The 14,654-nt window shown below is 42.1% G+C and overlaps 1 protein-coding gene across 2 annotated transcripts in view; it reads right to left on the reverse strand.

Moving 5' to 3' along the window:
• The window catches only part of atp9b (ATPase phospholipid transporting 9B), an 87,471-nt gene that overhangs the window by 3,597 nt on the left and 69,220 nt on the right, over window positions 1-14,654 (reverse strand). The window contains exons 19-29 of one of the 2 annotated variants that reach the window (XM_037539321.1): window positions 14,363-14,533; window positions 13,741-13,839; window positions 13,508-13,597; window positions 10,964-11,108; window positions 9,827-9,891; window positions 9,518-9,673; window positions 7,821-7,885; window positions 5,753-5,861; window positions 5,419-5,476; window positions 2,770-2,973; window positions 252-284 (exon numbers count right to left, since the gene is read on the reverse strand). In XM_037539321.1, coding sequence (XP_037395218.1) covers window positions 252-284; window positions 2,770-2,973; window positions 5,419-5,476; window positions 5,753-5,861; window positions 7,821-7,885; window positions 9,518-9,673; window positions 9,827-9,891; window positions 10,964-11,108; window positions 13,508-13,597; window positions 13,741-13,839; window positions 14,363-14,533 — 1,195 coding nt within the window. The remainder of the gene's footprint in view (window positions 1-251; window positions 285-2,769; window positions 2,974-5,418; window positions 5,477-5,752; window positions 5,862-7,820; window positions 7,886-9,517; window positions 9,674-9,826; window positions 9,892-10,963; window positions 11,109-13,507; window positions 13,598-13,740; window positions 13,840-14,362; window positions 14,534-14,654) is intronic. The other variant, XM_037539328.1, reaches the window with a different exon arrangement.

Genomic DNA, 14,654 nt, shown 5'->3' on the forward strand with positions numbered 1-14,654 from the left:
GATGCTACCGAGCGCATCGTTCAGCCGGACAGAGGGCTGGCGGGATGCGGTACGGTGAGTAGAGACGGTGGAATGTTCTGGGAAATGAGGAACAGGCATCACTGATTCACAGCACAGTCAGAGGCTCCTGATCGGCCAGAAGCATGTGAATGAGAAGCCGACGGTGGGAGGCGATGGGGTGAAGGAGAGGAGAGGGAATGAGAGAATGAGTAGGAGATAGGAGAGAGATAACCCAGCAACACAGCACCTACCCAGGAAAGCTCCTAAGGACACTCTACCTATGCCTGAGTGAGAGTGAGGAAGCGTGAGAGAGAGAGAGAGAGAGAGAGAGAGAGAGAGAGAGAGAGAGAGAGAGAGAGAGGGAAAAAGCTTAGCAGTGAGGCAGTGGTGTTAAGCACTACAGGTATACGGGCTCAAGGTGGCACTTGCAACCCCCTATACATCTTCCAGTGGACACTCTGTAGGCACTTCAAGTGCAACCTCATCTAAAAGCCAAGAATCCTGCAGCCATAGAAAGTAAAGGCAAGAAAACTGTTTAATACTATTTACAGTGCCATGAAAAAGTATTTGAAGATCTAATCTTGTGTAGCCAGACGTGATCTCGTAATGAGTCTGAGGACCAGCCACGGCACCTTTTGTAAGAGCTGTGAAACAGTGAAATCAATTCAAGTGAAATATTTCCATTTGCTAAAAAGTAAACGTGTTCTGCTTGTGTGGGAGGCAGTCGTGGGCTGGAGGTTAGGGAACCTGCCTCGCGACCAGAAGGTCGCCGGTTCGATGCCCAGAGCCGACAGTCCACGACTGAGGTGTCCTTGGGGGTTAGCAAGACACCTAACCCCCAACTGCTCCCCGGGTGCCGTGGATAGGGCTGCCCACCGCTCCGGGAAAGCGTGCTCACTATAGTGTATGTGGTGTTTCACTTCACAGATGGGTTAAATGCGGAGGTGAAATTTCCCGGTTGTGGGACTAAAAAGGGTCACTTAATCTTATCGCCTGTACTTTGGATGTTAAAAGAGGACTTAAAGGGGACATACCCATGCTAGTGACACAACCCAGCACCAAAAGCTGCCCCCAGATGATTATTCTCATTACGAGATCACGTCTGGCTCCGCAAGACCACTAAAGATCACACACAAGTTATTCATTTTAATGGGATAATTACTTTTCCACATGGGTTTTTTTGCATGTTGGTTAACCTGTATGTTAGAGAATGAAATAAACAGTCTAAAAAATAAACATAATTAAATGAAAAATGAATTATTAAATAAACATAATAATTACATGGAAAATGAATAATTAAATAAACCATCTAATAAAAAACAAAGAAGGAATTTTGAAAACGTTTTTTTTTTTTTTTTTTTAAAGTCAAATATTACTTTTTTAAACGTTAAAAAGTGAAAGATCAATAATAATGGAGTAAACTAGAAGAGAGAGCAAATATTTTTTCCATGGTACTGTACCTGGGCAGTAAGTGTGATTTTGCAGGTAAAAGCACTACATAATGAATATAAATGAAATATGAATTAAATTGAAATTTAAAATATTTTTTAAAATGTACATTCATATGATACCAATTATATAAAATCATATAGAAACATAAAATTATTATTGTTAACTCTATTATTATTATTATTAACAGTAACACTTGAATTTAATTCCAAAATGCTTGAAAAGAAAAATACAGCTGCCATAACACACAGTCTAATAAAGGTGGCATTAATTATAATACAGCAGGAATACTTGTTGTGTAACAAGTGCCAATCCCACCCCAAAAATGTATATGATTAAAAAAAAAAAAAAACTAAGTTCATAAAAGTGACTTTTAATTCATTTTGGGTTAAATTAAACCCTTCATATTATTATTAATAATAACAACTGGTATATATTCAAGGTCACCAGTGCAGTCAACCAATAACACAATGGCTGCAGAACTCGACTCAAAAACTCCTTAAAATCATAAAAGTCATAAAAACACTGCAGCAGGTGAAGAACAGCATTAACATCAGTACAACCAGGGGCCACAACTCTACGTGTACTTCAGTCATTATCACTGACATGGCTTAATTCATTTTGGAGGTACTGTACTTTATTCTGATGTGATCGCTCCACTTCACCTACTGTTGTGGTGTTCATGACATTATTATACACTCACCGGCCACTTTATTAGGTACACCCTTGCTAGTAAAAGGTTGGACCCCCTTTTGCCTTCATAACTGCCTTAATTCTTCGTGGCAGACTTTCAACAAGGTGTTGGAAACGTTCCTCAGAGATTCTGGTTGGTTATTTGAGTTGCTGCTGCCTTTCTATCATCTGGAACCAGTCTGCCCGTTCTCCTCTGACCTCTCACATCAACAAGGCATTTTCGTCCACACAACTGACCGCTCACTGGATGTTTCCTCTTTTTCTGACCGTTCTCTGTAAACCCTAGAGATGGTTGTGTGTGAGAATCCCAGCAGATCAGCAGTTTCTGAAATACTCAGACCAGCCCGTCTGGCACCAACAACCACGCCACGTTCAAAGTCCCTTAAATCCCCTTTCTTCCCCGTTCTGATGCTCGGTCTGCACTTCAGCAAGTTGTCTTGACCACCTCTACACGCCTAAATGCACTGAGTTGCAGCCGTGTGATTGGCTGATTAGCTATTTGTGTTAACAAGCAATTGAACAGGTGTACCTAATAAAGTGGCCGGTGGGTGTATATCATTATAAATTTGAAGCAGGTGTGAGCAAAGCCATCGGGAGAAGGGAGGGGCAGGATGAGGCCGCTCTTACCAAAGTACTCGTTGAGGAAGGCCAGCGAGGCGAGGTAGCAGCCGAGGCTGAAGAACTCAGCCACCACCATGAGCCAGTGCCACGTGCGCACGGTCAGAGCCACCATCAGCAGCTCTGTGAGAATCAGGGCCGTGAAGGAGATGGCCACCACGTGCACGAACTCCTGATCAAACAGCACCAGAGCACCGTACATCAGGATGCCCCCTGGTGGACACATGTGGGAAGTGTTCAGCATTAGTGACCCATCTGAGAGATCGGTCATTCAGTAGAACCTGATTCTGCGCTATTATCAGATAACTGAACACACGTATTCATAACCCTCACATTAACACTTACATCATTAGCATTTATAAATGTTTAAATCAACATTCAGGACATATTTCACACGACAAATACGGAGTATGTCATTTAAGCACTGTTTATCTGGTCTACTAGGTTCTCCAGGTGGCTCTTAGAAGCGCCAATTTCTCTGTAGCTTTTAATCTTTGTTTGAACTTTAGTTTTAGAAACTCTTTATTTTCCTCAGGCTCTCTCCCTCTTTATGCAATTGGATTATCGTATCTAATCTGCTCAGAAATATTTACACAGTCCTGTAAACAAACAAATAAATAAGATTATAATATGCATATAATTTTACTTCTTTCTGAACTTCAAGAGATATCCAGATCATTCTGATCTGCCATGATTCACGAGTGAGACGATGGCTGTGTTCTACCTGAGCTCCAGCCACTGACCCGTGCTCGTAGGAGTCTCCCCACTCACTCGATCCTTCTGCCTACTGTATCCGTCTCCGTTTTCATTTTAATCATAAACGCCACCCCGGCTCAGCCTAATGGCCACTGACTGATCGCATAATTGCTCCTCTTCATACGGAGGAGGCCCGGGACATTCCTCAGAGTTAACTGCTGGATTAAATGAGGCCGTCGCTCGTATTTCCCCCCGCTGCTGCTTTTTCTCTGCATACTGAGGTTTAATTAAAAAGCAGGAGCTGTCGGGATGTCACGCTCGGACAGGGACACTGATCTTTCCCGCCTGCTGCATGGCCAGGCGGCAGCAGCCGGATCCTTTTACACGATGGAGAAAAGAGCGGAGTGGTGCGAGAGCTGGCTTCCGGCCTAAACTTCACCACACCAATCGCTACTGCCCACAGGTTGCATTTTGAAGACACGCATATTTTCAATAAACATCCTCTTTCAGTAATGAGTAAGTTTCCACAAAGAGCTGTGAGCATGTTTCTGATAAAACCTGTGAAAGTTGGTTAAAGAAAACCTGCAGGGCGTTGATTTGTATGACGACCTTAAGGTTAATTTAGCCAATACTATACTTATAACTGTTATATGGGTCATTCTATTGTCCATTTCTGTGTCCCTAGCGTTTAGAAATTAACACGTACACTTAAAAAAACGTTAGTTTTATATTTTAAAATAAAGCAAAAGGTTATTTTAACAATTACACCTTGAAGATTAATTCAGCAATTGTTTTTTAAATCAATTATCTTCAATTCCAAGCACCACAGAAGAGCTCATCTCCACAGTCATGTGTGAAGGCTGAGGCCGTATTTTGAAGAAAAAAATTTTTTTTGGCAATTTTAACTGTAATAATCTATACATGACTATGAAATATATAAATTAAATGACAAAGAAAACAAACGCCAAATAGATATTATAAAATATATAATGACACCTCTTGTCCCAAGGACTCGTGTCACTGGTGTTACTGCGTAACAAAAACCTCTAATTTTGAAATAAAAGTCACACCGATGACGTCACTCGACCTTCTTTTACCTGTTTTCTGAGGATCTGTGAAGAAAAGCTCACGGTGAGCCCACTGCGTCTTTCAGTTCTCAGAGATTTTCTCATGATTTCATATGAAGCTTTTAGCGGAAGTCACTGGTGTGACCGACTTTATTCTGAGGTACTTGTGAAAAATTCGAAGATAAATGGATTTAATTACATATTTTAGTGGCTTTTCCATGATTGACAACATGTGGTCTGATGCTCTGCAGCAGCCGTTTTGGTTAAATGCATTTTTCATTAAAATATATCTGGTGCTACCTTTTGAATATGCAACACCAATGAGGATCAGTAACAGCAGTGACGCCTACGTCGAGACAGAGAAGTGGACGGTTCTGTAGAATGACCCATATAATTATTTTCCAGCTAAAAAAAGTAATCCTATCACACCAAACCGGTTCAAGTCTGTCCCCAGAGTAGTTGGTGAGCATGCATGTCCACATGGATCACAGTAAAATGGATCGGCATGTGGAACTGGAGCTTTCTGTGTGCCGCTGTATTTTCCACCACTCACAAAAGGAGCTGCTGCCTTTATTGTTGGATGCACCGCAAGACTGTTCACATAACTCATATCGCTATGCAAGCACTCGTGATTCATTTGCTTTTATCAAAGTAACAATAAAAGGTGACCACAGTGTGAAGTATATTCATATTCATGTGCTTTTCTGTTTAAAGCGGTAGGTTGTGACACAAATGAAACAATGATCTTCACATTTCCAGCTTCGGTGGATCTTTACAAATGAAGAAAATTTAAGAAAGCACATTACTAACTAAAAGGAGTAGATTACAAGGTGGAACTGCTTTTTTTGGATTAAAGGGAGGGTTAAGCATATTCGCAGGGAATAAACACATTTACCTTGATACACACTTATCAAGACCCAAATAAGGAAGGTTTTAAATGACAAGGACCGCCCCTAAAGTGGGAGAGAGTCAGAGGACAGAGCGTTAGAATGCACCAAACAGAGCAAAGAGCAAGAAGTATGGATTCTGCTTAGTTTAACACTTTAACTCTAAAGCAGAAGCTTGAGCGTTCATGGCAAACAATACATGCAATCTTCCAGCCACTAATAAGCATGATGAAATAATATAAATAGCATTAATAAGTGGTTTTATTTTCATGCACTGACTGAAAGACTTTGGACAAAGTCACTTTCCTATGAGTGAGCCTGTAAGAACTTCTGGGTGATTACCTTGGTGAGATCTTTATAGAGCTCTGGGTAAAGCAAAGCCATTTCTGGCTTCACATCCTGGTCCAGCACAAGCGAGAACACGGGGAACATGGTGTAGATCGTAGCATAGCTGTGAACACGAGCAGCAGAGCATTAACACAGAACATGTACCTGCACAGCGGGGACATAAATCTGACTTCAGCAATTCAGTTGGATTATAATTCTTATTATGAAATGATTCAATGCACCATAAAGTCTCACGTCTCACCATGTTTCAATGTGTTTTCAACTCAATTCTTTTGGTGCGATTCCACTCAGTTCTCTCTATTTTTTATTTTATTTTTTTTTTATTTTATTACACTGAAAACACAAGTGCAAGAACTATTTATACCAGTGGTCACCAACCCTGGTCCCAGAGATCGACCTGCCTGTGTACACAATCTGTCAAACCTGCTTCTAATGAACTACTTTAGAACTCCCCGATTGGCTGACCAGATGTATGAGTGTAAAGCCGGGTTTACACAATTTTTTTTAAGTTTTACCCTAATTTTAGCCGTGATTCTCAGTCCGGCTGAGTCTGTGCTGACTGGCTCAAGTCAGCACATTTTGGGTCAGCGTGAGACGACAGTGGAAGTGAGAGAATTGAGTCATTTGCGAGGTGCGCAGAGATTTTTTGGCCTCCTGATTGTGTTTCAGACCAGACAGAGTTTATCAAACGTCTGATTTTTTTCCACCTGACTGAGCAGAATCTAGTGTAAACTGATAAATGACAGCAAAGTAAACAAAGTAAATGAAAAGTTGGCTGGTATAGTGCAGTGGTTAACACCTCTGCCTTCTACGCTGTAGACTGGGGTTCAATCCCCACCTAGTTAAGCACCCTACACTATAAGAGTCCTTGGGCATGACACCTAACACTGTCTTCGCCTACCTGTGTAAAACGATCACACCGTAAGTCGCTCTGGATAAGAGCGTCTGCCAAATGCCATAAACATAAAAGTAAAAATGACGAAGTCACTCGTATGTGCAGCGAAGCTTTTTAATGAGCTGAGTTTTAGGCGCAATCCAGTATCTGAACATTTGAAACTCTAAAAAGTACCTCAGTGATGACATTTTTAAATCGGTGATCCTCACTTGAACAGGTTTACCTGCTGCTTCTTTACTGTATCAGTGCAAACAGCAGAGAAAACAGCAGCAGCAGCTCCACGCTTGTTGATCTGTGTCTCAGCACCAGCTCAAAAGCTGAGTAGTGTGTGATCCCCGTTATTTTAGTCGCTCAAAAAATCTGCAAAAGCAGTCTTATAGTGTGAGGCGCCCAGCCTTTCTATAATCTGTAAAGTCGTGTAGTGTACACCCAAGGCTTTAGGTGGAGGAGGTTGTGGGTGTGGGTGTGGGGAACTAAGCTGCGCAGGGGAAAGTAAATCTCCAGAAGGAGGGCTGGTGATCACTGATTTACACAGCAGTGCAACAGAAACAGTGAAAATAACATTTCAAGCAGTTTTTTAATCATTATTTGTACATTTAATAAAAAAAGTTTAATCAAATAAAATTGTATTATGACATAATAAATCTATACAAGCACATTTTTATTCTCCCCAACAGGTTAACATGCACATATACTATAGTATTACAAAGCCAGGCATATAATAACTTTAATTTTTAACTTTAAGTTTGTCCCACATAAGACCGCCCTCTATGCAACCATCCATAGAGTTGCATGCAAAGGTTTGGACTCCCTGGGCCAAATGTTTTGTTGACTGTCTGAGAAAATGAATTATTTCATCTAATTAACTTCTATAGGGAGCACACTTAGCACTTTTTAATGCAAAGGCACTGTTTATTTGTGTTTATTGAGTTTTACATATTTTTAAAAAATAAAAGTAAAAAAAAAATCATTTTTTTTAAAGAACATGTCAAACTCAGAAAATTAACAGAATATGCATCACTCTGAATTTTGCAGAAACAGGCAATAGAGAAACTTTTTTTAACAAATCGACAAAGTGTAATTTAGTGGGGCGATTAAAACCTTTTGCATTTGGCTTTACAAACATCCAAAAACTGTAATCGGTTAGCGGTGTTATAAACGACATACCCCACCATGAGGAAGCCCTGGTACAGAGGAACAGATGCAAAGTAGAAAATGGAGGAAAACACAGCCTAAAGAAAAAAAAGCACAACACTGAATCAGCATTCAGCTCAGCCACAAACTGTCTCTGTGTGACTGCTACAAACTGTTCTGTTCCAAGCTGTTCCACACAGATCAAGGTCACCTGATATACAGCGAGCTTCACTGCAATCAGAGCGCTAGCAGCAACACGAAGAAACAAGAGATCACATCAATTCATTTTTCATTATCGTTCTTTAAGGTCAGCACCAGAAGTGCCACGAGTTAATCAGTGAAGAAGTGGTGAGGCAAAGATTAAGAAGCTTTACTTGCTTTCTTCTTTACAGTACAGGCACCTGTTTTAGTGACATGTAAATAGTGATGTTTTAAAATACTACTTTTGATTTAAATTTCTATTATTATTATTATTCCTATTATTACTAGTTACTTTTTTTTTAGTACTATACCTGCTTTTTTAAACTGATGCTTGTTTAATTTTTCCTGCTTTTCTGTTCATGTAATCGTATTAAATGTACACCTTTTATCTGTTTTTGTCTTAACCATCTGTGAAGCACCTCAAACTGCATTTATGTATGAAAAATGTGATTATTTCCCCTAACAGTTGGTTTTTATTCATTTGCATCTTATTTGCAATAATTTATATCTTTTTCAATATTACCAACAATTCTACAGTCCAACGTTCAATAATTTTTTGTTTAAATGAACCATTTCATGAAAAAAAAATCCAACCTAATTTTTTTGAGTTTGATACAGTATGTACACACTATAACGTTTCAAAACTGTTCACTCCCCCAAGCATATATTGAAACTAAGCTGCAAAAACAGTCAATTTTCAATTAACTGCTTTTGTGATGTCACAAAACCAACACGCCTACATAGAAAGGCCTATTTAGACTACAGCAGTGTTGCCACGCGCCTTCATGAAGAAATTAGGACTGTTTCAGCTTTTTGAATGAGGCACAATACATGACAGGCAATCAGAACTGAGATCATTTACATATATCGGCCTTAAAGGCACAGTCTGTTTATCCTAAGGGATAAAAAAATAAGTCGGAAAATTAACTTGCAAAAAATGTTTTTGGAACATAAAACCACAAAAAATGTGTATAAGTGGACCTCAAAAAATGTGCAACTCTACTTCGACGCATTCTTTACTCTTACTTACTGTTAAACTGTGACATGCGAATGCTTTTCATGTTCAATTTAATAAACATTGGACGTTTATCAGCATGACGTGATTAGGTAATACAACACGAGAGGGAGTGTTATTACGAATTATACAGCAGTTAGTTTCGGCCACGCAAGCTGATTGGTTGAGAGGCGTTCTAACCGGGCTGTTATTTCACCATAACGTCACAGGTTTTTCACAAACTCTGCTAAGACTCCGTTGCTAAGCAACGACTCTGACAGCTGTAGGAGACGCTCAAGCCATTTGAACGTTTTTACTTCTTACTTTGCCACAAACAGAAAACGGACACTGTTAAGACCACATCTGACCGACAGCCGATTTGGTCCGACTCTGAAGACGAGACGACACTAAATTCCCAAACTGTCGTCACCACTGAGCAGCTTTTCAGTCGGCAGCTGTGACAGAAGAACAGCTAAACAACCTGGAATCAGCCAGAAATGAGCCGAATACCACTGCATGTGTGTGTCTGTCCTACCTGCATGGTGGAGATGATCATGCCACGATGCATGACAAACTGGCCAAGAGCTGCAGAACGTTTGTAGCTGTTTCGGCCGTGGACCATAAGCAGCCTGCCGATATGTTTAAACTGCGTTATGGAGAAATCTGCAGCCAGAGATGCCTGCTTGCCCTCCTATAAAATATAACATCAAACCCAAAATAATACATTTAACATACTTTTTGAACTACACAACTTTTTAAGAGACTGTAGAGGACATCTAATCAAAACTTTCCAAAAATACAAGTAAAATGTTAAGATATCACATTACAGCGACAATCATATTACCTTTCCTTCAATGCCAATTCCACAGTCTGCAGCCTGAATCATGCTGACATCATTGCCTCCATCACCTGAGCACAGATGGACAGAACATTTACACAGAATACATGACTTGCTTTTGAGGCAAACGCAGATATTTATGAACGGCTGTGTCAAAACAAGACAGAAATTCTGATTTCTGTTTCTACGCTCATTGTCCACTTTATCAGCTCCACTTACTGTATAGCTGCACTCTGTAGTTCTACAGTTACAGACTGTAGTCCATCTGTTTCTCTGATACTCTGTTACCCTGTTCTTCAGTGGTCAGGACCCTCATGGACCCTCACAGAGCAGGTACTGTTTGGGTGGTGGATCATTCTCAGCACTGCAGTGACACTGACGTGGTGGTGGTGTGTTTAGTGTGCTGTACTGGTATGTGTGGATCAGACACAGCAGTGCTGCTGGAGTTTTTAAACACTGTGTCCACTCACTGTCCACACAATTAGACACTCCTACCTTGTCGGTCCACCTTGTAGATGTAAAGTCAGAGACGACAGCTCATCTGCTGCTGCACAGTTTGTGTTGGTCGTCCTCTAGTCCTTCGTCAGTGGTTGCAGGACACTGTTGGCTGGATATTTTTGGTTGGTGGACTATTCTCAGTCCAGCAGCGACACTGAGGTGTTTAAAAACTCCAGCAGCACTGCTGTGTCTGATCCACTCAGACCAACACAACACACACTAACACACCACCACCACGTCAGTGTTACTGCAGTGCTGAGAATGATCCACCTAAATAGTACCTGCTCTGTGAGGGTCCATGGGGGTCCTGACCACTGAAGAACAGGGTAACAGAGTATCAGAGAAACAGATGGACTACAGTCTGTAACTGTAGAACTACAAAGTGCAGCTATACAGTAAGTGGACCTGACAAAAAGGACAATGGGCGTAGAAACAAGGTCATAATGTTACGCCTGATTGGTGTATATCCTTCACAGCCCTTACGTGCAGATCTTCAAATACAAAAGCTGTAAAGCACCAGGTTATAAACAAAAAACATTTATCTGCCTTAACTGCTTAATGTCTCACTGTGTTCTCTGTTTGCCACCTAGTGGACAGCACCACTAAATGCACAAGAATAAGCCAGAGGACAAAAAGAGAGCTGACCGATAGCGCAGGTTCGGTTGGCTGTGTGTTGCTGGAGCAACCTGACGATCTGCGCCTTCTGTGTGGGAGAGCAGCGGCAGCAGACCACGGCCGGACACTGGCATGCCAGCTCCACAAACTCATGCTCATAGTAACGCAGACACACCTGAGAAGAGAAAGGAGCAAAGGTTTCATGGCTATTTCCATCATAGCCTTGAAGCACTGCCAAGCATTCTTCCTTTCATTATGGATCCATTGCACCTCAGAGTGCCTTCACACCTACACTGGTTGGGTCGGATCTATCAAACTTTTTCTTTAGTTCCGACTTTTCTGACGTTCTGCACAGAATAAAAATGGACAGTGCCTCCTTTTAAATGAATGGGAATGCAATATTATGATGCTTCACACTAAACAAGAGAACCAGAGTTTTCCACTTCTAGTGTGTCAGCAAAAAATCACATCCTGTCAAGTGAAACGATCTTAAATCTAGTCAACATATCTGATATTTCTCATTCTGAGTTGGTTGTGCACTTATTATAAGATATTCTATCTCATTCCTGACACTTTACACTTAAGTAATCTTACTAAGTAAAATCATCTCACTATGCTGGCAGGTTATTCTGCAGGTTTCAAGCTCATTTCTTAAAACAAGCAAAATGATCTGCCAACACAGTGAGATAACTGACTGAACCTGCATCTGATCTGCCTCTGCGTCATATTGAAAGTTTAAGCACGTTCCACGTGGCGAAGCAGAAACTGGTCTGCAGAGTAGACAAAGTTTATGCTTTGATCTTTAAAAGACGGCGGTGGGACGTCCAGCTTATGTGTCTCAGAACACGACGTCTTCCTCTCGGCCTTCTTTAATAAGGACATGTGAAGGACGTTTTAAAACAAGCACTGCTCACTGCTGCTCATCTCACTCTGACTGGACTCACGTGATGCTCGCTGTCATGGTAACGTCAGCACTGCTCACTGCTGCTCATCTCACTCTGACTGGACTCACATGATGCTCGCTGTCATGGTAACGTCAGCACTGCTCACTGCTGCTCATCTCACTCTGACTGGACTCACGTGATGCTCGCTGTCATGGTAACGTCAGCACTGCTCACTGCTGCTCATCTCACTCTGACTGGACTCACGTGATGCTCGCTGTCATGGTAACGTCAGCACTGCTCACTGCGGCTCATCTCACTCTGACTGGACTCACGTGATGCTCGCTGTCATGGTAACGTCAGCACTGCTCACTGCGGCTCATCTCACTCTGACTGGACTCACGTGATGCTCGCTGTCATGGTAACGTCAGCACTGCTCACTGCGGCTCATCTCACTCTGACTGGACTCACGTGATGCTCGCTGTCATGGTAACGTCAGCACTGCTCACTGCGGCTCATCTCACTCTGACTGGACTCACGTGATGCTCGCTGTCATGGTAACGTCAGCACTGCTCACTGCTGCTCATCTCACTCTGACTGGACTCACGTGATGCTCGCTGTCATGGTAACGTCAGCACTGCTCACTGCGGCTCATCTCACTCTGACTGGACTCACGTGATGCTCGCTGTCATGGTAACGTCAGCACTGCTCACTGCTGCTCATCTCACTCTGACTGGACTCATGTGATGCTCGCTGTCATGGTAACGTCAGCACTGCTCACTGCTGCTCATCTCACTCTGACTGGACTCACGTGATGCTCGCTGTCATGGTAACGTCAGCACTGCTCACTGCGGCTCATCTCACTCTGACTGGACTCACGTGATGCTCGCTGTCATGGTAACGTCAGCACTGCTCACTGCTGCTCATCTCACTCTGACTGGACTCACGTGATGCTCGCTGTCATGGTAACGTCAGCACTGCTCACTGCGGCTCATCTCACTCTGACTGGACTCACGTGATGCTCGCTGTCATGGTAACGTCAGCACTGCTCACTGCTGCTCATCTCACTCTGACTGGACTCACGTGATGCTCGCTGTCATGGTAACGTCAGCACTGCTCACTGCGGCTCATCTCACTCTGACTGGACTCACGTGATGCTCGCTGTCATGGTAACGTCAGCACTGCTCACTGCGGCTCATCTCACTCTGACTGGACTCACGTGATGCTCGCTGTCATGGTAACGTCAGCACTGCTCACTGCTGCTCATCTCACTCTGACTGGACTCACGTGATGCTTGTTGTCATGGTAACGTCTACACTAAGTGGTTCTCTACGTATGCGTGTAATTTTGGATCGGATTACTTATAAATTACAAGTAAATAGAGATTTTCATCAGATTGTTTAGTAGAGTGACCGTATGAACACCTCAGTCTTAAACTGTCATCGGAATGCATTCAATCAGACTAGTAAAAATCTTTGAATGTAACATTGCCACTGTCACAGAAACCCAAAGCAGATGTGAAAACAGGCCGATACAAACTCAAGGTTTGCTGATGGCAACACTGGCAAACACGGCAGGACTGACAGCATTACATCCTTCCTAAAGAAGAGCTTGAGAACACAGGAGCATGTTTTGGTGCTGCCTAAGTGATCTGACCAAAGAAAATCAGCGTTTTCAGTTTATGCTGGCCTACCTCTAGAGAATCTCCTGAGATGACCAGAGCACAGTCGTGTTTCCTTCTGAAAGCATTCAGCTCCAGATGAGCTTCACCTCGACTAGATACCTATCATCAGAAGCACACAAATGAGACAATTACCAGTAATTCAGGCTATTCAAGAAAACCTAGCAGCTCTTCAACACTCAATTATTAATTTACAAATCATCAGGAGTTTTGTTTAATGTAATTTCTGAAAAAGCCACACCAACCGGTCTGAAGACATGTATATCTTGACTCCTGGACACCAAGTGAGAGCTTTTGGCTATGCATGTAGCCGTCTCAAGTTTGTCTCCTGTCAACATCCAGATCTGAAATATATTGAATAGGCGAAATGCCAAAATCAGACCACCACGGCATGTGATCAGAGTCAACATCTTAACCCTCCACTGAACACATTATGAGAGCAATTAAAAAAAATAATTATTCGATTCACTTCTCTTGCATAAACATGACCTGATTATTGAATTCAAAAACATTTATAAATAATAATGTGTGCAGGGGTCCTTTTGGCATACGTTGTGCGACAATTCCATTCCACTGTCACACAATGTTGCTTCTAGGCAACAAACATATTTATACAAATTCACAAAACTAAAAAATGATATTCAATGTCAAAAAGAGGTTTATAAGTGCCCATTATGAGATAGTATGACCAAATACATGATTTTTTACTGACTTACTCTGCCATTTATTGTTAACTCTGTCAGTGTCCTTAAATATGTATAATGTTATTGTAAAGTGGGGGGAAATGTTTGTTGCCCTGAGGCAATACTGTGCAATAGAGGGTTAAGTTGAAATGTTTAATCTGTAATTCAGTCTGAGTGGGAGGACCTTGATGCCGGCGTTGCGGAGGAGCTCCAGGGTTGGTCTAACATCAGCTTGCAGTTGATCTTCCACACCAGTTAGACACAGCAGCTCCATCTCCCTCTCCAAGCTCTCGACCACTGCTGCCACCTTAAGGGTCCGGTCATGCAGGCTCAGCTTCGCCTGGTTATAACGATTCTGTACAGAGAGAGACAAACAAATAAGGGGTTTGGTAGTACGTTCTATGGTGGCCCTTTTCAATGATGAATGAGGTAGAGGGCAGCTGAGAATGAGCCAACTCATGAGCTACAACCTGTGA

Source organism: Pygocentrus nattereri, chromosome 1, assembly GCF_015220715.1.
Source record: "Pygocentrus nattereri isolate fPygNat1 chromosome 1, fPygNat1.pri, whole genome shotgun sequence".
In the NCBI taxonomy this organism is placed as follows: domain Eukaryota; kingdom Metazoa; phylum Chordata; class Actinopteri; order Characiformes; family Serrasalmidae; genus Pygocentrus; species Pygocentrus nattereri.